This window comes from Brachyhypopomus gauderio, chromosome 15 (assembly GCF_052324685.1).
Source record: "Brachyhypopomus gauderio isolate BG-103 chromosome 15, BGAUD_0.2, whole genome shotgun sequence".
Lineage (NCBI taxonomy): Eukaryota > Metazoa > Chordata > Actinopteri > Gymnotiformes > Hypopomidae > Brachyhypopomus > Brachyhypopomus gauderio.
This window is the reverse complement of record NC_135225.1, coordinates 1,472,874-1,496,427: the sequence shown is the minus strand read 5'-3', so window position 1 is coordinate 1,496,427 and position 23,554 is coordinate 1,472,874. Positions and strand designations below refer to the sequence as shown.

Sequence of the window (23,554 nt, the reverse complement as noted above, 5' to 3'; positions counted from 1 at the left end):
ACCAGTGACCTTCCCAGTGACCTTCCCAAGGTGACCAGTGACCTTCCCTAGGTGACCAGTGACCTTCCCAAGGTGACGGACCTCCAGCTGTAATAAGTTTCTGCTTTTCTCATGTAAAGCACTATGAATTGCCAGTGTGAAGGTGCTGTATAAAGTCACCTTGCTATGCTTTACTGCCTCTAAACCTGCACGACTCCATATTATCCAGGAAACCATCAATTCTCAGGCCTTTCAACAAACTCTGGACCAGAATCCCCTGCCATCAGGGAGCTGAAGCTGGGATGGAAACGGATTATGCAACAAGACCACGACCCAAAATATGAAGACAACGACCCAAAACATTCCAGCACTACCAAGGAACGGCTGAAGAGAAGAAAGATTTACACTCTGGATTTGCCCAGTCAAAGTCTGAACCTCAGTCCCATAGAAATGCTGTGGCAAGATCTGAACTGGGTTTTACATGCCAGATGTTCCTCCAACATCTCAACTGGTGGAGTTCTGCAAGGAGGAGTGGACAAAAATCCCCAAAAAGTAGATGAGACACTAGTTTGTGGTTACAGAAGACATTTAGTTGATGTAGTGGCTGCTAAAGGAGGTGCCACACGCTAAGAGTTCACATACTTTTACACTGAGCAGATTCTCAGTTTTTTGAGATATAAATGACTGTTGTTGAATAAATATACATGTTTCCTGTGTGTGTGATGTGTACATGATACAGCCAAAAAAAGGTGTAAAAGGAAGTAGACAAGCAGCTCCATGTGCCTCATAATACACCTCACTACTGCTGCTCACTACTCACTACTGCTGCTCACTACTCACTACTGCTCACTACTCACTACTGCTGCTCACTACAAGTTTCAATCTAGGTTTCGCCCAAAACATAGTACCGAGACAGCACTGTTATGAGTCTTAAATTACCTTTTAATGCATGCAGATGCTGGTGATGTATCACTTTTAATTCTGCTGGACATTAGTGCAGCTTTTGAAGCAATCAATCATGGCATTTTATTGGGCTGGAATATCTGGAACAGCACTTAAATGGTTTTATTCATATTTATCAAACAGGTCATTTGTGGTCTCTGTGGGCAACACTAGGTCGGATCGGGTATATCTTAGTAGTGGGGTACCTCAAGGGTCTATTTTGGGTCCACTTTTATTTTCTTTATATATGCTCCCCTTAGGTCATCTTATTCAAAGTTTTTACGTTTCCTTTCATTTTATGCTGATGACACACAGATATATCTATCTGTCAAACAAAAGGACATTGGTAGATTGACACACCTTACCAATTGTCTGACAGCCATAAAATTGTGGATGTCTCAAAACTTTCTGAGATTGAATGATGGGAAGACGGAGGTGCTAATTGTGGGCTCTGAGAGCATGTGCAATAAGGTGCAGTCAGCTCTGGACAGCGTTGATTTGAAGGCAAAGCCTTGTGTGAGGAATCTCGGTGTGACCTTTGACTCCCAACTGAGTTTCTCTCCACACATTAGAAATGTTCTTCAATCCTGCTTTCTTGAGCTCAGGAATATCAATAAAATCAGGAATTTATTGCCCTCCTCTGACAAAGAATTCATGCATTTGTCTGCACCCGCTTGGATTATTGCAATGCCTTATTCACATGCTTGAATCAGAAAGAAGTGTTCAAAACTGTGCGGCTCGTCTTGTCACAAGAAGAAAGCGTAGGGAACACATCACACCAGTACTGGCATCTTTACACTGGTTACCTGTTAGATACAGAATTTATTTTAAGATTTTAATGATTACTTATCAGGCTGTTCAAAACGAGGCCCCAGCATACATAAATTAGCTCCTGCATCCTCTTCTTAGTAAGAGAACTTTAAGGTCTTCAAACCAAGGGCTACTATTTGTCCCCCGTACAAACTTAAAATCAAAAGGGGACCGGGCCTTTGCAGTCTATGCACCAAAATTATGGAACAGTCTTCCCACTGAGATCAGACTATCTGACTCATTTCAGGTTTTTAAAAAGCGATTGAAGACGTATTTGTATTCTCTTGCTTTTAAATAGTTTCTTGTATCAATACAGTAGGTGTGTATTTGAGCATTTATGTAATTTTCACTTAATTTTATTTTATTATAAAAATCTATTATTTATTGTTGTACTAAAATGTAGTTTAAACTTTGTACTATATTTTACTTTTTATGGATTTTGTGACTTTGTGACTATGTCTTGAAAAGTGCTATATAAATAAAGCTTTACTTACTTACTGCTGCTCACTACTGCTGCTCACTACTCACTACTGCTGCTCACTACTCACGCTCACTACTCACTACTGCTGCTCACTACTCACTACTGCTGCATGCATTACATGAAAAGGGGCTGAAAGTAGTTGGAGGAGGAGAAAGGAATGACGGATGGTGCTGAGATGATCTCCACACTGCCCGGTACTGGGACCCACACGTCACACTCACAGTGGTGCCAAAAAACTAAACCTCTTCTGATCCAAAACCCAACGGTTTCATTTTAGCCTTCATTAATATGGAAATAAACCACAAACCCCCTAAAAACGTCTGCTGGAACGAGGCTGGGTTTTTGTCGGGCTTCTCTAGGCTGGAATGCAGGGGTACATGTCAGTCGGTTTTCAAGGGCCCTCCAAAACAATGGTCTTATACACCACACGCCTCTCATGCCATCATTTCTGCTAATTGGTATGCAAATCAGGGATGATACGGAAGCTCGGGGTCTCTAGTACCTGCTAATTCTCTGATGTTCAAAAATATTCGAGCAAGACAAAACATCTCGAGAACGCTCAACATAATAAAATGACCAGAAATTCCAAAGACATTAATATTCACTGTTAATCCCGTCGGCGTTTGCGTAAACCATCGAAAACATTAATACAACAACATCGGCCACTAGAGCTGCGTGCGAGCGGGCCATTAGGAGGGTGCGGGGGAGGGGCGGCCCTACTTGACTCCGCCCCGTGCGTTTGAGAGGCGCTGGAGTGGATTTGTTTCACTGCACCACACTTCAGGTGAACTTCAGCGCAGAGCTCTCAGGACCTGCACAGCGCACTCCACACGACAGCTGCGACCGGGGGGGGCGGCGTAGGAAGATAAATAAATTAAAAACGGAAATAAAAATGATGAAGAACTGACAGACAACAGGCTCTTTGCTCCCGAGCTCAGACTCGCTCTGCCTCACCCGCACAGCTCTGGTGGGTTATGATATTCACTCTCGGGACACGGGGGGGGGGTTGGTGTTACAGGATGACAGGACCTGCTCTTCCTCTGTGTGTCTATCCACTATTCTCATCCTCACCTGTCAGTCTGGGGGGGTGCCATCGTCCCGGCAGGCTCTGGGGACAAGGTGGATCTGGACACCCTCCGCTGACTGACAGCTCCCCAAACATCTGCAGTTAGTGGTCATTAAAGAAGAGGGCTAGAGAAGTCAAGCAGACAGGGGTAACAGAAGGGGGTGTGGGGGTGCGTGGGGGTAGGGTGGGGGTGGGTTGGAGAGTCTCTCCAGTCTGACCACACACCCTCTGTGTTTGGAGACAGAGAGAGCAGAGAGGAGACAGAGGAGAGGAACACTAGGGCCATTACATGGACACACATGAGAGGACAACTCTATGTGCTGACCAAGAGCTGTCTGTCTCTCTCTCCATCTCTCTCTCTCTCTGTCTGTCTGTCTGTCTGTCTGTCGTGCTTTGTGTCTCTCTCATTCACACACAAAGGTGGTTTATTTCTTTCAGCTCGATATAGATCAAATCTCTTTACAAAATTGGCTTTTAGTTTTAGAGGTAGTGAGTGGCCAATCTAAGGCAGGACAGTGAGCGCTGGGGTGATGTGTACCAGCGGTTCTCAACCAGGGCATCACGCACGCCCGCTGGGGGCTGGGAGAAGATAAAGATCACAACACACATCTCCCTGGATTGGTTTGCCAAGTGATAAATACACACAGCCAGAGTTGATAGAGCTGATAGACATCACGTGTGGAGTTGCACCCATAGGACTGTCCTCCAACACACACACACACACACACACACACACACACACACACACACACACACACACACACACACACACACACACACACACACACACACACACACACACACACACACATTCTGTCATGCTAAATTCTACACACACCCTGCAGCCTGCACATTACAGTGTGTGTTTGACCACTGGGATGACTGAACATGACTGCACTAGCAGAATCAATTGCTCGGTGTGTGTGTGTGTGTGTGTGTGTGTGTGTGTGTGTGTGCGTGCGTGCGTGTGTGCGTGCGTCCTTGTGCCTGTGTGTATGTGCATGTGTGTGCGTGCGTGTGTGTGTGTAATGGTCTTTAGGGGCAGGGGGGCTCCAGAAGTATCAGAGCATTAGCGCACTGTTGAGCCGTGCACCTATCGTTGGGCTAGGGGGACACCCCCACCCCCCCACTGAACATCACGCCCTCCGGACTGTCTGGCTCAGTGACCTTTAACCCCCCGAGCCTGTGCACCAGGGCTGCGTTTGCTGTGACACAGCGTCAACCATCGATCCTCCACAGAGACACCAAGACTGCACTTAACACTCTGTCTGCAGGAGTAATGGAGTGTTATTACGGACTGGAGTGAGAGGCGTGCGCCTCCCGTACGGGTCTCCTCTCACCCCCAAACTCCAGCTGAAACTACTGTAATGTCCAGGAATGCTACCGGCACGGCTGTTTACCTTTTATCAAATTGATCTTCTCATTTCTCCTCCACCCACCTGTCTTTCTCCCGCAGTGCTTAAATGGATCTTTACTAAACCGTTAAACCACCGACTTCAGCCAGAAGCTTCATCCACTAATCATATTCATCCACTAATAATTTCATAGTCAGAACCTGCGTGCAGGTCTCCTGTTCCCCTCCTCACCTGCTCCAGGAACAGCTCGGCCAGTGTGTCTACCTGCAAAACCTAGCAGGAACCTGGTGGGCGGGGCTGAGGGCGTGCCAGCAGTGCAAGCACGCACAGGACGGGAGCCGTACGCCCACGGCCCAGCCTGGGGACGCCTGCTAAATGAAACGCTTCACCTCAATTGAAGGCGAATCATTCCTCCTTCATTTGTACGCCTGTGACCTCGCCTTTCTCCGCCCGTGCGGGTGAAGGACACGGGGGGCGAGCCGCAGGCTGGTGGGCGACGTGCCCGGGGGCTGGAGAGGCCACTACAGAGGGGGGTCGTTAGCACAGGCGGGCGCAGAGACTGGGTCACGCCAGGCGAAAGAGCCTCTTAAGTGATCTGATTGCCTGGTGGAGGATGCAGTGGGCCTTAGAAAGGTTGCTAATAGCATAGCCCCCTTTTAGCGAACAGCACAATGGCTACTAATTGAACTTGATGCAAGGCCCTTGTGTACACACGAGTACACACAAACCGTGGACAAATTTGGATAAGCATGGGAGGTGGGGAGGGAAAAAATACAAACATGACCTGTACACACACACACACACACACACACACACACACACACTTCCAGTCCAAAAATGCTCCTGTGTTTCTTTCATAAACAATGCACAAGTATTGTGACGCACACGCACACGCACGCACACACACACACACACACACACACACACACACACACACACACACACACACAAATATACATGTGCCATGTATATTTTTAGATAGGACAGGTGAATGACACTTGTTTTGAATTGATTAGTAAAACGCTGGGTTATGACCCAGGACAGAATGGACCTAAATGTTTCCTATAGATTAGTGATGTCCTACTTTGGGACGTGCTGGGCTGTCCACTCACAAACGCCACAGGACTGCACACGCGTGTGTTAGGACGGAGTGTAATGAGGAGTGCTGCACTGTCTGACTGAGTAAATAGGAGAGAACGATATGCGTGAGGGTGAGGTGAGGGTGTGTGAGGAGTGAGGATGCGTGAGGAGTGAGGGTGCGTGAGGAGTGAGTCGTTAGATACACAAACCTCTCCACCACTCACTGCAATCACACTCAGTAATGATTTCCATGCTGAGACACGGTTGGTGTGAAACACCACCAGAGTCTCTCGTAGCCGCAGCTTCACTCACGCCCGCGTGTCCCCCACGGCCCACACCGCCTGGACCTGCGGCACACGTTTCGCTCAGGGCTAAAGGTCAAAGGTCAGGTGCGCGGCTGGCCGGGTGCTTCTGTGGCCCCAGGAAAGAGAGAGGCAATTAGGACACTAGCACGATCAATTAAGCAGCTCTCCAAATCTGCAGCAATTAGCTTCTCCATTGTTGAACAGCTGTAAAAAGCCACTTGGCAAAGCAGCAGAAAGGCATCATGGGTATTGTTTTGGGGGAACGTGGGAGTACAGCGTGTGTGTACGCGCAAACGTGACTATGCGCTCGGCAGCGTGGGTGTGTACGAGACCAGGGTCCAGCGTTGGCCGCACTTTGATTGGCACACCCTCAGGAGCGTCGTCGTGGAAACAATAGAGCGAGTCTGTTGCCCCCCCCCACCTAAACACACCCCCCCCCCCACCTTGTTCTGAGCAGGTAGCTGAAAGCACAATGGGCGTCCAGACCTGGAGGTCACACTCTACAACAAAAGACCATCAGCAGACGTCATCATGGACACTGAGGCTCAAGTAACATTCGTCTGAGGATCACCTCTCAGACATGTACAAGTACACACACACACACACAGAGTGTATACACACACACACACACACAGAGTGTGTATATATACACACACACACACACACACACACACACACACACACACACAGAGTGTATACACACCCACACACACTCACACTCACGCAGAGTGTGTACACACATACACACCCACACACACAGAGTGTATACACACACACCCACGCAGATTGTATACACACACACCCACGCAGAATGTATACACACACACACACACACACAAACACACACAGTGTATATATACACACACACAGAGTGTATATATATACACACACACACGCACGCACACACAGAGTGTGTACACACACACACACACACAGTATACACTCAGTTAACACGCTCAGTGGGAAGGCGTGGCTATGGAAGTTTTTCTGTCTCAATATTAAAATGAAAATGTAATGCGCATTTGCATTTACATGTTCTACTCATACAAGCAACTTTGAGCTCAAAATTCAAATTCAAATGCAATAACTCCATTTTCATTTGCAATTGTTCCACTCATACAAGCAACTTTGAGCTCAAAATTCTAATTCAAATGCAATAACTCCATTTACATTTGCAATGTGATGGACATCCATTCACATTTCATTTACACATACATTTTGATGCTTTATATGTGTCTTTATTGAAATGAAAATGTATTTCCCGATTTGAATTATCAGGTTCATGTGATCATGCAAAGGTTGTATCAAAATTATAATTAAAATGCTATTCGCTTAATATGCTTTGCATTTCGTGATAACACGTTTGAAACGTAATTTTCAACCTCACCACCACGCTAAAAAGATGTCAATATTCAAACCTTAATGGAGAAATAGCGCCACCCCTGTTTGCAATAACATTACGATACCAACAGCGCTAAAACTGTGTCAAAATGCATCTTGAAAATGCAATCCGAGCAGATTGCATTTTCATTTCCATGGTCTTCCACTATAGTCAAATTATAGTCAAATTAGATCCCATCAGCCTTCCAATCAGATTCCACCTCCCTCCACTTTATTCAGCCAATCGGGTTCCCCTTTCCACCTCAGGGAGCCAATCAGGACGGGACTAAAGCACGCTCAGCACAGAGCCACATAGTTTCTGGCTCTGCAGTACAGGCGAGTTTTTGGTCTTGATTTATGATCCCTAATGCCTGGTTCACACTGCACGACTTTTCAGTCGTCAGGTTTTTGTGCAGTCCGCACTACACGACTGGTTGTGCTGTAATCGCGAGTCTTTCAGTTGTTGTGGCTTTCACACTACATGACTGATCGGTGACGCGGGCTCACGAATTACACGACTGGGGAATCGCCGACTCATCTGGCTGCCGTCCAAAAACACGAGAACACGAAAACGAAACTCTCGTGAAAACCAGCAACACCACATAAAGAATAAAACAATGTACATGTACTCCACATTTTCGTTATTATTATTATTTTAGTCCCATAGTCCCAAGTTGCCAGAATTATTTCATCTCTCCGTTGCAGTGAACATAGTTATAATCAGGGGCGTCGCCTGGGGTGGGCCTCCGGGGCTTCAGCCCCGAATGATTATCCCGTAGCCCCGAACCTTTTCGCTCAGCTGTATTATTAATGAGGAGGCCAGTGCTGCTGTGAGAATAGGAAATCTCTTAACGCCAATCACAGTGCCGCTTCAAGGATAAAGTTCCGCCTTTCAGGAGAAACAGCCAATCAGCTTGCTGGTTTTGCGGGCGCGGAGGAGAGCCCACCCCCACCCCCGTGGGGGAGCGCACATGCGCTCTAGCCATTTTTGGCAGCAGGTTGCAGGTAGCTGAGGGTGAATGAAAATGGATATACGGCGTTTTTTCAAGGAGAAAGGTAACGGTAGTGAACTATGTAAACTGTGATGGCATTGTGGAGAAAGGTAACGGTAGTGAACTATGTAAGCTGTGATGACATTGTGGAGAAAGGTAACTATGTAAACTGTGATGGCATTGTGGAGAAAGGTAACGGTAGTGAACTATGTAAACTGTGATGACATTGTTTGTGGAGCTATCTGATAGCTGGTTAAAAACACACGTCTCCGAATCAAAACACAGATCAAACCCACTGTGTGCTTAATAAAATGCAGCTTGTCACTAGTCAGCTTCGGAATTAGTTAGCTAACCTAGTTAGTTAACCGACATAGAGTTAACCTAGGTAGCTTAGGTAGTGAAGGTTTGTGGAAAAAAAAACTTATATAGCTAGTTATGTTATAGCTAGTTATAGTTATAGTTAGTATGTTCAACGTGCCCTGATGTACCTGATAAGCTAATAACTATTTCATTTTCAAATTGTGTTTAATAATTTAGGATTGTAGGACTGTAAGCTATAATGAATGAAATTCAATTTAGCTAACTAGTTAGCTAGAAGGTAGACGTTGTGGATAGCCAGAATTTAGTACAATACTTTATGATGGTAGTTTAAAGCAGTTTCTTAACCCTGGTCACTGCCCTAAAATTGTGTGTTTTCCACTGGAGCCAGCTGATCAGCTAATAAACAATCCTTTATTGAGTTTACACAGCACAGCATATCACAAAAAATAATTTACTTTTAATAGTTGAGGGTTAGGGTTTGTTAGAGTTTGTTCAAATCTCAAGTATTGTGGTGTAATTTATTTCCTAATACCACAGACAAGAAAGGGAGTACAGAAGAGGGAGAAAAGCAAAGTGACTTAGAACAACCTGAGGAATTTGAAGTGTTAGAGAGGACTAGAGAGGAGAACAGACAACAGGAGAGGAGAACAGACAACAGGAGAGGAGAACAGACAACAGGAGAGGAGAACAGACAACAGGAGAGGAGAACAGACAACAGGAGAGGAGAACAGACAACAGGAGAGGAGAACAGACAACAGGAGAGGAGAACAGACAACAGGAGAGGAGAACAGACAACAGGAGAGGAGAACAGACAACAGGAGAGGAGAACAGACAACAGGAGAGGAGAACAGACAACAGGAGAGGAGAACAGACAACAGGAGAGGAGAACAGACAACAGGAGAGGAGAACAGACAACAGGAGAGGAGAACAGACAACAGGAGAGGAAAGAGGAGAGAACTGGAGAGGAGAGGAGATGGGAGATGGGAGAAGACAATACAAGTGGTATGGAAAACAATGTCTAATAAACACATTATTAATAAAATACACATGTTTTTAGTATGAAGACTAGCAAAATAATGCCAGATGTAGTTTGTTTTAGCACAGTCTTTTGTATTTAAAATATTGTTTCCAGCTTTATTTTAAGCATACTTTCTTGAATTACTATTTAACAGGGTAGAAGAGAGGGTGGAGAGAGAGGAAATATGAAATGTGGAGAGACCTGAAATGAACTGATCAGGACTGGACTGATCTAAAGAAAGAACAGGTTAGGAGAAGAAAGACTGTGCAAAAACATACAGGATAGATAATAAGTAATTCTTAAAGAGTAATAATTGTGTAGACCCCTTAGCACTAATAATTATTAATGTTTCTTTCAATAATTTGTTTGTGTGTCATAAAAGGTAAAAGAACAATTTAGAAACAAGTGAATTGTTTACATTATTACACAGTTGCATGAAATCCATTGTTGACATACTGATTTGCATACTTTATTGAGGAATGGATTTACTAATGGAATATACCTGGTCCATGTCCTTTAGTACAAGCTCACTATCTTTAGGTCACCAACAGTCATTCTGCAGATTTTGTGCACCCTTTGTTAAAAAAAAAAAACTCCATATTATAGTGTTAAACATTATATATCAGGGTACGCATTGTAATATATATATATATATTACTATATATATATATATATATATATATATATAAAATTGGGCTGAGCCCCGGATCTTTACATACCCAGGCAACGCCCCTGGTTATAATCAATCGCACTATTTCTCCAGTGCTGTCACAATAACTTAAACACAGTGTTGTAGTAAAGTTGTAAGAAAGGTGATGATTTTGTGTGTTTGCTGGGTTACTGTTTTGAAAGTATTCTTGAAAGTTTTTTACATTCTCAGAGATATCTTCAGCGGTGCCGCGGTTTTCTCTCCGCGTTCACATTGGCTGTAGTTAGACGCTGCTGCCGACTCTCAGTCGCCGACTGGGCTAGATATTAAACACGCTAGATATTAAACATGCTAGATATCTGCCGGTCGTCTGCGATGAGTCGGCGACCACTCGGCGAGCGTCTTTCAGCAGTTCACACTACACTGAGCGAGCGACGAGTGATCGCCGATTTGCCTCCGACCACAGTTTCTGTCGGCGATCTACAAAAAACAGTCGGCGACTGAAAAACCAGCCTAAAATCGTGTAGTGTGAACCGGGCATAAGGTGTAGTTTGAGACCTAGGCAAACTATAACGTAGAGGAAAAGAACTCGTACGAAAGACAGACCAAAGAATAAAAACGTACACTGAACACTCGATTAAACAAACACAATCTATGAACCCCAAAGGTATAGTCTGAGACTAGGGAAAGGAATGAAACGTAGACAACGGAAGCTTATACTAAGGACTTACCAAGGCATGAAAACATAAGGACCACTCGACTCAAACAAGGACAATCTATGAACCCACAATGTGTAGTATGGAGTGAGATTGCGATCCTTAATATGAGAGCGCAAAGATAAGATTCAATCAAGCAAGTCAGACACACTGAGCACGCAAAATCAAGAAAACCGAGCGCTGTTAAGTGCGCTCACTTCCCTGTTTTCAGTGCGCGTTTCAGTTTTTTGCTCGCTTCTAAAATTTCTGCTCGCGTCATGATTACAAGTACGTTAAAGATCAAAGCTTGGTAGAGGATTACCTGCGGGTTCAGGTAATTATGCCGCGTCTGTGGCATTAACCACACTAAACAGGGACGCTGGGGGATTCTAGATAACATCACTCATCGAGGCATTACCGCTTTATAACTTTAAAAATACGACAGCACAAATGTTTATTTAAATAAACCAGCATTAACGAGCAGAAATGGTTTTCTGTTTCTGATCACACGAGACGCTTCACGGAGGTCGGCCGTTTGAGGCACACAGTTGCTCTGCCACAGCGCTCAATTTGGCAATAACAGTCACATCAGCGCCAGATAAGGCTGATATGTCTGCCACTTGATCGATTAAACTTTCACACTAATGTAGTGTAAATTCACCATAAGGACTCGTCTGCTACCCTTTGAATTAATCTAATGAGCGCTTCTGTGACCATGTCTAAAAAAACTCGCCTGTACTGCTGCGCTGTAGTCGCTGTTGGTATCGTAATGTTATTGCAAACAGGGGTGGCGCTATTTCTCCATTAACGTTTGAATATTGACATCTTTTTAGCGTGGTGGTGAGGTTGAAAATTACGTTTCAAACGTGTTATCACGAAATGCAAAGCATATTAAGCGAATAGCATTTTAATTATAATTTTGATACAACCTTTGCATGATCACATGAACTTGATAATTCAAATCGGGAAAAATTTTTTCATTTCAATAAAGACACAAATAAAGCATCAAAATGTATGTGTAAATGAAATATGAATAGACGTCTATCACATTGCAAATGTAAATGGAATTATTGCATTTGAATTTGAATTTTGAGCTCAAAGTTGCTTGTATGAGTGGAACATGTAAATGCAAATACGTATTACATTTTCATTTGAATATTGACACAGAATAACTTCCATACGTGGCATCATCTGGCCACTAGTCCAGCACCACATCAATCCCCCATAATCCTTTGGGCTGGATGGGTTGACCGAAAAAGCAGCAGCACCACTCAACTCCTGTAACCCCGCCCCCCCCTCAAAATCCCTCCCCTTCCTCTGCACTCTGATTGGCTCATTTCTACTCAATGCGTTTTGTAAGGCATGAACCCCCCCGGGCTGGGACTAATAAATCACTCCTCCTTATGGAAGCCCCTTACCTCCCATCACGGCTCTGGGAAGACAATGAGTCTGGAGGCTGGAGTAGAGGAGGAGGAGGAGGAGGAGGAGGAGGAAGAGGAGGCCTGGTGGCTCCCTGCTCGCAATAAACACTCAGACATCCACACCATCCGTGGTCCTGGGGGGCTACGGCCGACCCACGAGCCATCTGCTTCAAACTTGTCTCGACGGGCTCCGTCCATCGGGCTACGACACGCCACACGCCCTCCGAGTGCACAGAAATGCAGCCGGTGCTGGAGGAGGAGAGGGGGATGAAAGAGGAGAGAGGGAAGAGGGGGAACTCCCGTGTGGGGAATAAAGGAGCGCTAGAGAAAGAGAGGAGGAAGAGCGCCGGACAGACAAAGAGCAAAAAAGCACCGGGGGCCTCCGTCCTGACGTGAGACGCCAGCCGTGCGAGGAGACGTGTGGGCCACGTGAAAAAGTGCAGACAAAAGGTGCAGCCTAGCAATCAGTCTCCAAAACCTCCATCCTACACCCCACCCCCCCACCACACCTCCACCCTCCCCGATGACCCAGCAGCCAGTGTGGGGAGCGGTTTAATCTCTCTCCCCTTGCCGGCGCTGGATCCAGAGGGGTCAGATTCCTCCCAAAACATTCCAGCTCCTTTCAGTCCAAATGGCTGTCGTTTTGTCGCCAGACCGACCCGCCCCCCCACCCCACCCTGCCCTGCCGGGAGAGCCTGGGTGGGGCGGGGATCTTCAGAACTCAATGACTGGACGTAATTACTTCTCTCCTTTTCTGCGCTCCCTTTCTCTGCGAGTCGGCTCTCTGCGGGCGGCGAGCGAGGCCCCCGGCTTTGGGGCTGGCTGGCTACACACAAAAGGCCTGGCTGCATCACGGCCTGCTGGGTGGGGGGGGGTGGGGGGGTGCCTGGGGGGATTGGGGAGGGGGGGGGGGACCGTTGGATCAGCTATCCCACCAACACTGAGGCCCATTCAGCCTGCTATGACCTTACAGAAGCAGCAATGTTAGCGTTGAGGCCCAAAGACGGCAGCAGCAGTACACGGCTGATACACGAGGTCAGTGTTTAAAGAGAAAACACATCATGGTTCACTTTAGCACGGGAGACCCGGGTGAGCACGGAAACAAGTTCAACAAAAGCAGGACCAAGAGGTTGAAGAACAATTCTTACTGTCTTCAGATTTCAAATCCAAGACAGGAGCTCCTAAACCCCCAGTTCGACCTTCTACCTGCGTTTTGGCACTTAAGAACCCGATTTAAACAGATAAATGATGTCTGAATCAGCACAAGAGGAGACAATCTTCCCCGAATCATATCAGATAAACAAATGCCACCCAGCAGACTAGTGAGGGATGAGGAAAGATTCCGGGGGGTTTCAGAAGGCTGTAATGAACTCATTCTCTTAGTGTTTGAGATTATAATCTTTTGTCTGCAGGCTTTGTGGTGTTAACTGACTGTTAACGATTTTCTCACGCACTTTAAACATTGTATACACCCACCTTGACACCTCGCGATGCTCGACGGCACCACTACACGTGAAGTGTGATAATTATACTCCACAAACTCAGAATGGCTACTCAGGCGTGTTTGTGCCCTACTCAAACACATGCACACCCACCATACCAACAAAACAAGAAAGAAACACCAACATACATGTGTGTACACACGTGTACACTGGTATACATGTGAATGTGCCCACACACACACGCACCCACCTGACGTCAGTCTTCTGGAGCGACGGGCTCGAAAGAGTTCGCCATTTAAAAGCCTCATTCTCCATCAAGACGCTAATCAGATAAATGATGTATTTGTTTTAAAACACCATCAAGTACATTAAGGCTGCAGGAGAACTCGGCTGGTTGCTAGGCTACGCGGGCGGGGGGTGTAAGCTTCGGGGGGTGAGTCTGCCAGACGACCAATGAGACGTCAGAGAGGAGCACTCAAACGGACGCACCGCTACGAGAGACAAATTAACTACACCCCGTTAATCACTTATGTCTCTAATGGGGGAGCGCACACACACACACACGCACACGTGTGCACACACACACACACACACACGTGCACACACACACACGTGTGCACACACACACACACACACACACGTGCACACACACATCACTTCCCTGTGTTTCATTTTGTGTTTTTTCATTATGAGATTTAAGTTTACTAGAGGAAGGGTACACAGTTCCTAACTATATAGTTACCATCACCAACAGTGAGCAGTTAACAGTACAAGTCAGGATTAAAAGAGCTGAAGGTTTAATGTGTCAAAAGGTAGAAATTCCAGCAAAGTGTCCTGAAAAGTATTTCCATAGGATAAAGTGCTACGTGACTGCAGTGAATCCACAGAGGGGTATGCCTGTAATTCCCTGGGTATTCGAGCCACACACAATGCTACCGCACACTCTTATTCTGTTTCCTCACACCTCATCACCTCTACAGACGGGTCCTGGCCACACACCCCCCTACCCCACATACATCCTCCCCATAATACACTTCAAATAATAACCTATTCTCAATCACTGTAACACAAAGCACTCTACGTAGGGGTTACGCTGCAGACATTAACGTGGCTCTAACCTGCTGTTTCCACCTCTGTGGTCTTTTGCACCACTAGAATATCTGATTCTTCGATGCCCCTCGTCACTCAGGGTGAGTTTGGGTGCTTCACGTTTTGACCCCCAAACCTCATGCACACATCAGACCAGTCGTTTGGGTTTACGTCTGGTCAGAGTTGCCTGGTCAACACGGGTGAAGTGGAGCGGGTGTAATTAGCCAGTACAGGTGTGGAGAGTCAGACAGATAGTACAGCACACGCCCTGGGGGCCCGATGAGCTAACCTGGCCCCACTGGACACCTATTGTCTCAGTCATGGCAATTAGCACAAGGGGCCTTAAATCTGCATAATTATCCAAGCAGTGAGAGAGACAGAGGGACAGGTTGACGGGGGACAGGGGTGTCCACAAACATCTACATAAACAAATCGCCACACACACGCACAATATCCACTAAAATTTAGTGACCCAACAGTGCTGTTGTGCCTCTTGTGGTTAGACCTGGAAATATAACACGTTACACATGGAAATACACAAGCAGCTCTCCTTAAAGTCCAGTTACGAAAACCAGTGGGCAAACAAGCAAGGGTCTGTAGGGCCAGAGACGCTGTGGGAGCCGTGGTCTGTGGGTCAGCTCTCCTCTGGAGTGCCCAGTCCAGCCTGTCATGTGATCCGGTTTAGGACACTTCAGCGGAGAGTCCTCTTAACTTCTCATTCAGACGCAGGAAGTCATGACCCCTGACAAATGACCCTGCACAGACACACGCCGAGTTATATAAGTGGAGGAGACAGGGACGGGAGAGGCCACGTCTTCATGTGGCATTATGTAGAAGCAATGGAAAAAGACTAGAGACCAACACAAGCCAAACACAGGGGGCTTATGTGATGCACATTAATCCCAACATCAGGGGGTGGGATGGGTCTCACAGAACCTTCTCAGTAGTCAACCAGCCTCTTCAAAACTCTGCATGCCAGTCAGGCTCTGATAAGACCCACTGGATCTCCCTTGATCCCTGCTGCAAACAAGGGCCCTTAAAACCAAGGCGCCGTCCGTACGTCCCTGATCAGGGACATCACTCTAATCCACACGTCTGGACAACCACGTCAGAACCTCACAAACCACATCAGAACCTCCCAGAACACAGAAACCTTTGGGTTAGTCCAGTACTTAGGCGAGGATTTGGCTACTCGTATGGAGTATAGGTAATACAAAAACACCCCCACACTCACTTTCCAGTCAATGCACCCGACTAGCTGAGCTAACAAGAACATGGTTGAGATGTTTGGACCTACCAATGCGTGAGATCAATTAGGGGCGGTTGAGAGGAAGGTTTGAAAGGAGAAGGGATGACCTGCCTTGAAGAGGGGCGAGAGACGACGCAGAGAGCCTCTCGTTAATCCTCCAATCAACTAAAGCAGCGAGAGGAACTCCAGCTACTGGAAACAAACCAGCTGAAGTCTTTACCAGAACGTTACACTGTTGGTTGAGTCATGCACTCTGACATGGGCCTGTTTGTTGTTAAAAAAGAGAGACAGAGATGAGAGAGGGAGAGAGAGAAGGAAAGACAGTGAGAAAGAGAGGGGGAGGGAGAGAGACAGAGGGGCGAGAGAAGGAGAGAGAAGGAGAGAGAGAGAGAGAGAGAGAGAGAGAGAGAGAGAGAAAGGGAGGGGTGAGAGAGAGAGAGAAGGGGGAGAGAGGGAGTGAATGCTTGACTCAACCTCATCTCTGATTCCAGGATCCAGATCTAATGGTGTTCAAAAAAGCAACACTAATAATAAGAATTTCAATGTTGTACAAGAACGAGTTGATTGCAAAATACTGTAAATATTAATATCAGTTACTGGTATTTAGCCACGCAGTGCTAAATGTGTGCTAGGCTATTCGTAACACGTCTAATAACGTTAAGTAGGTGTTTTGTACCAACATTAAACTTCTATAGCAAAATGAAAGCTGAAACTGTGGCTGTTCTGGAAGGTGTTTCATTATTTCTTCTCCTCTCCTCGTTTCTTTTAAAAAACTGATAAACAGTTCGATATTTCGGGACTTAAACAGAAGCGCTAACCTTTGGTGTCTGAAGGTAAATAAGCGGAGCGTGACCCGTAGTGTGTTTCGCTTTTGTCGCATACTGGATTCTGTACTGCATACTAATACTGCATACTAGTACTGCATACTACTACAAGGACCAGTATGAGTATCTAGTACATACCGAGAGCAGTAGGCCATTTCGAACATAGCATCACGCTATGAGATACTTAGCAATGTGTACAGCTGTGGTTTCCTTGTGTGAACTTCAGTTCTACATTATGTTCACTGGTCTTCGCACGTAGGACACAGCGAACCGCACACACCGTACCGCACACAACGCGCCTCACACAACGTGCCGCACACAACGCGCCTCACACAACGCACCGCACACACCGTACCGTGACAGTTCAGTACGAATACACGTACCGTTGCACCCCTACCTCACACTGATATTAATGAACAACCATGACAGTGAAGACAAACTGACTTAACATTGTTTAGAAACTACTCATGTGCTAACCATCCTACATGTATACCTCTATATAGTGGTATGGTGTAGTTATGGCTTCACAGGGAGTATATGACGCATACTGCACTGTTTTATCGGCCTGTTTCCATGAATACAGCTGCACACAGACCTTCCTTAGCACTTACTGCCAGAGTACACTGGACATTTCTACTTGCTCGAGTGCGCCTGCCAGTGGCCACGCTGGGAGCTGCAGCCTGAAGCAGGACGCACACACATCACTGTCTAACACCAAACACACACTCAGATACACACACGATATTCAGACTGCACACAACAAACGCAATGCAACAACCACAAGATCTTTGAAAGGGTTCAACACAACCTGACTGATAATAATCCAGAGACACTGTTGACTAACATCTCGTGAGGCAACGTCAATAAAACACGCCACGCGGTTTAAAGGTGCTGGACGGGTCCACTCACAGACGTTCCCGGTGTTGTCAAAGCTGTTGAGCACCTCGTCCACTCTGATGGGTCCAAGGTTGTCTCTGAAAGACAAAACACACGCTGTTCAGAACCTGCGGTCGAGGCCCGGGGGCCCGGGGCCACAGCCCCCCCGTCTCCTACCTGAGGAAGGCACAGTACTGGGGGGAGCAGCCACTTCTGTACTGGAACCAGTGGGCGTCCAGTGGGTCGTCTGTGTCGCAGGGGGGGGCCTGGGTCCGGGAGAAGAGGCTGAAGGAGGAGAACCTGCGGACGGACACCTGCCGCACCTCCGCGCTGTCCAGGTGTTTACGTCTCAGCACCTGCAACCACACACACACACACACACACACACACACACACACACACACACACACACACATACATACATACATACATACATACATACACACATACAGACGCGCGCACACACACACACACACACATACATACACGCACACACACACATACACCCCACACACACACACACACACACACACCTGTAGGTCACACCGAGCCGGGGCGGTACCCGGTGTACCCGGTAAACCCGGGGGGGGTGTTTGAGTCTCCGTTTCTCACCCGTCTCAGGATCGTCCACCGTGCGCGAGCCACGTCGGTTCCGCCGTGTGCGTCTCGCGCTCGTCGGTCGTGCGCGAGGACTTCACCCGTTTGTGCTGCGTCCATCTCCTAAATGAACTAATTACAGTGTCGGTGAGGTGTAAACAGACTGGGTGATATAATCACGGCACTAATGTCATTATTAATGATCTATATTATATTAATGCTCTATATTCTATAATCACGGCCGCGTGTTTTATTCAATATTCGGAGTTTGTCTCGCCGGTCTCGTTCCTCCAGTAAAACTACTTCCGTACACTTCCTGGCGTCTCGGAGGCAAGGAAAAGTAATCTATCACCTAACCATCGAACACAAGTTCTCGTAGTAAATCTACGAGTTTTTAAATATCGATTACTCGTGTCTGTGTGAAATGTCATATTTCCGCGCCGTCGTGTTGATTGCATGTGTGGTTCAAACCAGTGCGGTCTAAAGCTTCAAGATACAAACATATAAACAGACACGTTTAAAAAACGCAATAAAACAACATATAACGCACTGTATTAGCAGTAGTCTATTTTTAACGTATTAGCAGTGAGACGTGATATTAGCAATAGTCTCGAAATTATTTTATTTTATTTTTTACCTATTACATCAAATGATCTGGATTATCACCAGTTTGTGATGTTTCTGCGTCCAGTATGTCGGAGCATCTGTGTGTATGAGTGCAGGAGGACACGTGACCCCCCGAGGACGTGTGGTGTCTCCCCGAGTACACGTGACCCCCCGAGGACGTGTGATGTCCCCCCGAGTACACGTGACCCCCCGATGACGTGTGGTGTTCCCCCGAGGACGCATGTCCCCCCGATGACGTGTGTCCCCCCGTGGACGCGTCTCTGCACGCTGCTGGGACACCGTGATCATGTTGGGTGTCTAAAGAGGTTTCTTGGCACCCAGGGACCCGTAGACACTGCGGTCCACAACTCCAGGGTCCAGCTGAAGAGACTCGGGGACCTGGAGCGACATTTGAAGAGAAAACTGCGCTCAGTGCATCAGCGGTTTGCCGACGTGGCCGACAGTGACGTTATAGTGGTGAGACATGTTGATGTGAGTGTGTGGGAGCTGATGTGGTCCAGATGTGCTGCAGTAGTGTCCCTCCGTCTCTGATCTTGTACTGCAGGGACGCCGGCACGTTTACACCGCAGATGGACGTGAGATCTACAGACGGGCACACGGACTGGGTAAAGGCCTCCACCTACAAACCCCACTACTGCTTCTGACAACCCTAATAACACAAGTGGGCTGTAGGAGATAACGGTGCCTCCTCCCACAGGCGGGGCCGCGGTGCCCGTGCTCTGTGCAGACTGGGCTGGAGGTGTGAGCGGAACCATTCAGAGGGTCAGACTCTCTCCCACAGAGGCCGTGCTGGCTGCAAGCGTGAAGGACGCCCACAGCGAGCAGGCCAGGTGCATGCTGGTCCGATTAGAGCACTCCGCCGTGCCTCGGGAGCCCCTGCTTACACTGGACAAGGTGTTCAGCTTCGGTAAGTCATGTGATTCATGCAGTCACATGACTGCTGGAGTCTTATGAGTCTTGTGCAGCGTTGTGTTTGCAAGAGTTGCTAAATCATTAACAAACACTTTATGACTTTAAAGTGGGTGAATTTGAAAACAGGAAACCTGAAGATAAGATGGATTCCAGGGTCGTCATTGGGGAAACTGTGTGTGCCGTGGTATATGCAGCAGATGAAGTTTGCAGGGGGCATATCATTAAATATTCAGTGACTTTTAAAAGCAGTAGTGAATTTCTCATGCTGGTAGCTCATAAATGCTTTTGAAAAGATATACCCAGCCTAGATCAATTAAATATGTGAAATTACTGAAGGAGTATTTTGTACCATGACATTTTAAAAGTCCTTTAATGACATCATTCCTTCCTTCTCTCTGTATACATCTCTCCCTCCATATAATTCTCCGTGTGATTCAGAGTGGGCTTCTGATGATGTTCTGGTCTACACCACTCAAGAAGAACTTCAGTGCAGACACGTTTTCAAACTTCACCTAACGGACACTGGAGCCGACACCACCCTGGTTTATGAAGAAAACGACCCAGAGTAAGAGTGTGATTGTGGCTGGAGGCCATGTTTTGGAATGTTTTATGCCTTTCACTGTTTTCTAGAAACTTTATTATAGTGCAAATAAACTTTGATTCATGTCCTCCCACAGTTGTGAACGCAGTTGTGAACGTTTCCAGCCTGTTGTTGGCTGGTACCTGTTTGTCTCCATTGTCCTCGTGTTCTTCAGCAGACGTGTGTGTATGTGTGTGTGTGTGTGTGTGTGTGTGTGTGTCTGTGTACAGGTTCTTCGTGGAGGTCAGTCGCTCCAGAGACCAGCGGCTGCTGACGGTGAACTGCAGTAGTAAGAGGAGCTGTGAGGTGTGGCTGATTGACAGCCGTGCTCCCCTCTCACCCCCCCGACTGGTTCATCCTCGCCAGCCTGGTCTTCTCTACCACGTGGAGCATGCAGGTGGCCAGCTCTACATCCTGGCCAACACCGGCCCGGCCCAGGAGTACCAGGTGCCCACCACACCCCTCACACACCCAGTGATGCTACTGACACTTCTGAATGTTGGACCACTTGATGTTTGGAAAGACGGTTGCTGTGGGCAGCAGTACTTACATCGTCAAGTTGTTTTTAAATCCGTTAGACGTATGCAGCACATTTGCGAGGTGGAAGGAGATCCCTCCCCAGGCTGCTGATACTCTGACATGTTTGTGTATTCCAACTCGAAGGTGCTGAGAGCTCCTCTCGGCTCCCCAGACATGCAGCACTGGGAGTCCGTCTTCAGCCCAGAGCCTGGAGCAGTCATCAAAGACATGGAGGTGCTGCAGGAGCACTGTGTTTGTACAGTCCGAGAGCCCCAGGGTCGACTCCAACTCCACACCATCCCCTTAAGAGCACCTAACCGTGTGGCCATCGTCCAGGTGAGCTCACCTCCTTAATGAGATCATTCCTGAATTTAGCTGGAAACAATGCAGAAGAATAAAATGCGTTGAAGCATTCCAGAACTTTAAATTGCATATGTTTGCTATATGTTTGCATATGCCCCTGTGTTTGTGTACAAAAGCTAGAGATTAAGCATTGACCATGTTTATTACTGGTTATTACATCATTGCATTGATTTGGTCTGCTGGAAGAAGAAAACTTGTGTTGGGAAATGTGTGCGAGCAAAAGAAGAAACACGGACAGATTGTGTGATGAATGTGTGTTTTAAACTTTGCAATATCAGACAATGTCCAGCATATCAAAAATGGCAGTTACCGCCTCCTCCCAGTAAACTGAATATACAACATACTGGCGCAGTTTTACATTTACGACATTTAGTAGACGCTCTTATCCAGAGCGACTTACAAAAGTGCTACGTAGTTGCTTGGAATCTCCAAGGTAGTATAGATAGTCCTGAACACAAGGTACTCTAAGCTGGAAAAACCACTAGACGAAAGTCATGATACCTAACAATTATGCCAAGTCATTATTATACCTGAATATACACATCACCTGAGGAAAAAGACAGTAAGCAATTCCTATAAACCAAATATGCACAATACCTGAGAAAAAGACAGTAAGCAATACCTATAACAAACACATGAGGAAAGAGACGATAAAGCACAATAGACGAAAGTATAATTATGTAAAGAGTTTTCAGTTTTCGTCAGTTTTCACAAAGGAAAGCAAGCAGTGTGGGGGGAGTTACAGGCAGCGTGCAAACACAGTTACGGGGGGGGGGGGGGGGGGTTAAATGCGGCGCGAGGGGCGCTAACGGCGGCGCGAGGGGCGCTAACGACAGTCTCATAATTTAATCAATAACAGGTGCATGGTTCCTAATGAGAATCACTATCCCAATTACACATCAACACAAGCAGGAAGTGAATATACAGCTGGTCATTCTGGCTGCCAGCGTGTGTGCGTGGGTATCAAAGATGTCACCCATCCCTGTAATCCAAGATAATATCACATTTAACTGAAATATTGATATCTCCCCATGTCTTTCTACTGTGCCGTCTTCATAAGACTCTATAACAAACCGTTCAAAGTAAATATTTTTTTAAACAAACCGGAGCAATTTTTGAAACAATGGGGCAATATGGCACACAGCCAGTAGTCAAAGATTAGCAACACCACAGACAAACCAATCCACACAGAAAAACAAATATTATTCAAAGGCAAATAACCTTTTAAATCTGTGATATCTTTTAAACCTACATCTTGGCAACCTCAATCTGGAACCCGACAGAAGCAACATGAATTGTCAAAACAAGAGGTTGTTGGGGTGAGTGAGAACTTCCTGCTTCCTCTGACCCAGCACACCTGAGAGGACATTCGTCTTGCTAGATATTTTACTCTAAATCTTTCCATCCTGTTCCTATTTGTTATTTTCACAGGCAAATAAAAGAAAAGGTTAAAACAGGCTGAATTAACCGAGAATAAAAACGTTCTCATGAACTGGTGTTAACACTAAAATTCCTGAGCTAGTGATGAGAGGATGTGTGTCTGGGCCTGGATTTAAACAGCTGGAGAAACGGAGAAAGACTCCTCTCTGAAGTCAAATATCATTTCCTTTGTTTCGGACAATAAAGATCCAAGAAAGAGCGTTTACACTAAATGAAATCACCAAATTTATCACCAAATTCATCCACCACAAGATCACGGTCTGTTTCATCATTGCTGAGCTGAGATCAGTGATGGATTTAATACCTCTGCAGATGGAGTGATGTGTCTGCTCGTGTTCTGGAGCTGATAGCTCATTTGTGTACAGGACAAACACAAGAGGTGACAGGAGCCCCGCCTGAGGACCATCGGTAGAAGATAAGAGAACATCAGATAACCCGTCATTTCCCCTCACCTTTGAGATCTATCAGTTAAAAAGTCAACCAGCCAACATATTAATCCCGGATCAATATTATGATTGCCGGCTAGTCCGTCTGCTAACGTG

General features: G+C 46.5%; 2 protein-coding genes across 4 annotated transcripts in view; one reads left to right on the top strand and one right to left on the bottom strand.

The window, feature by feature from the left end:
• Window positions 1-12,396: 12,396 nt before the first annotated feature.
• Window positions 12,397-18,909, bottom strand: camkmt (calmodulin-lysine N-methyltransferase). 3 transcript variants are annotated; one of them, XM_076974197.1, is made up of 4 exons: window positions 18,587-18,908; window positions 18,152-18,330; window positions 18,008-18,072; window positions 12,397-12,743 (listed from the first exon to the last, which is right to left on the bottom strand). In XM_076974197.1, the coding sequence occupies exons 1-4, from the start codon at window positions 18,689-18,691 to the stop codon at window positions 12,697-12,699; spliced, it is 396 nt and encodes a 131-aa protein (XP_076830312.1). In that variant the 5' UTR covers window positions 18,692-18,908; the 3' UTR covers window positions 12,397-12,696. The 3 variants fall into 3 exon arrangements, with proteins under 3 accessions (XP_076830312.1, XP_076830313.1, XP_076830311.1); XM_076974198.1 differs by lacking the exon at window positions 12,397-12,743 and adding an exon at window positions 13,417-16,538; XM_076974196.1 differs by lacking the exon at window positions 12,397-12,743 and having other exon boundaries at window positions 16,586-18,072; window positions 18,587-18,909.
• An 18-nt stretch (window positions 18,910-18,927) lies between these two features.
• The window catches only part of prepl (prolyl endopeptidase like), an 11,416-nt gene continuing 6,789 nt past the window's right edge, over window positions 18,928-23,554 (top strand). Inside the window, exons 1-6 of the mRNA XM_076974194.1 lie at window positions 18,928-19,654; window positions 19,743-19,803; window positions 19,896-20,105; window positions 20,549-20,675; window positions 20,921-21,137; window positions 21,354-21,545. Coding sequence (XP_076830309.1) covers window positions 19,247-19,654; window positions 19,743-19,803; window positions 19,896-20,105; window positions 20,549-20,675; window positions 20,921-21,137; window positions 21,354-21,545 — 1,215 coding nt within the window. The 5' untranslated portion in view covers window positions 18,928-19,246. The remainder of the gene's footprint in view (window positions 19,655-19,742; window positions 19,804-19,895; window positions 20,106-20,548; window positions 20,676-20,920; window positions 21,138-21,353; window positions 21,546-23,554) is intronic.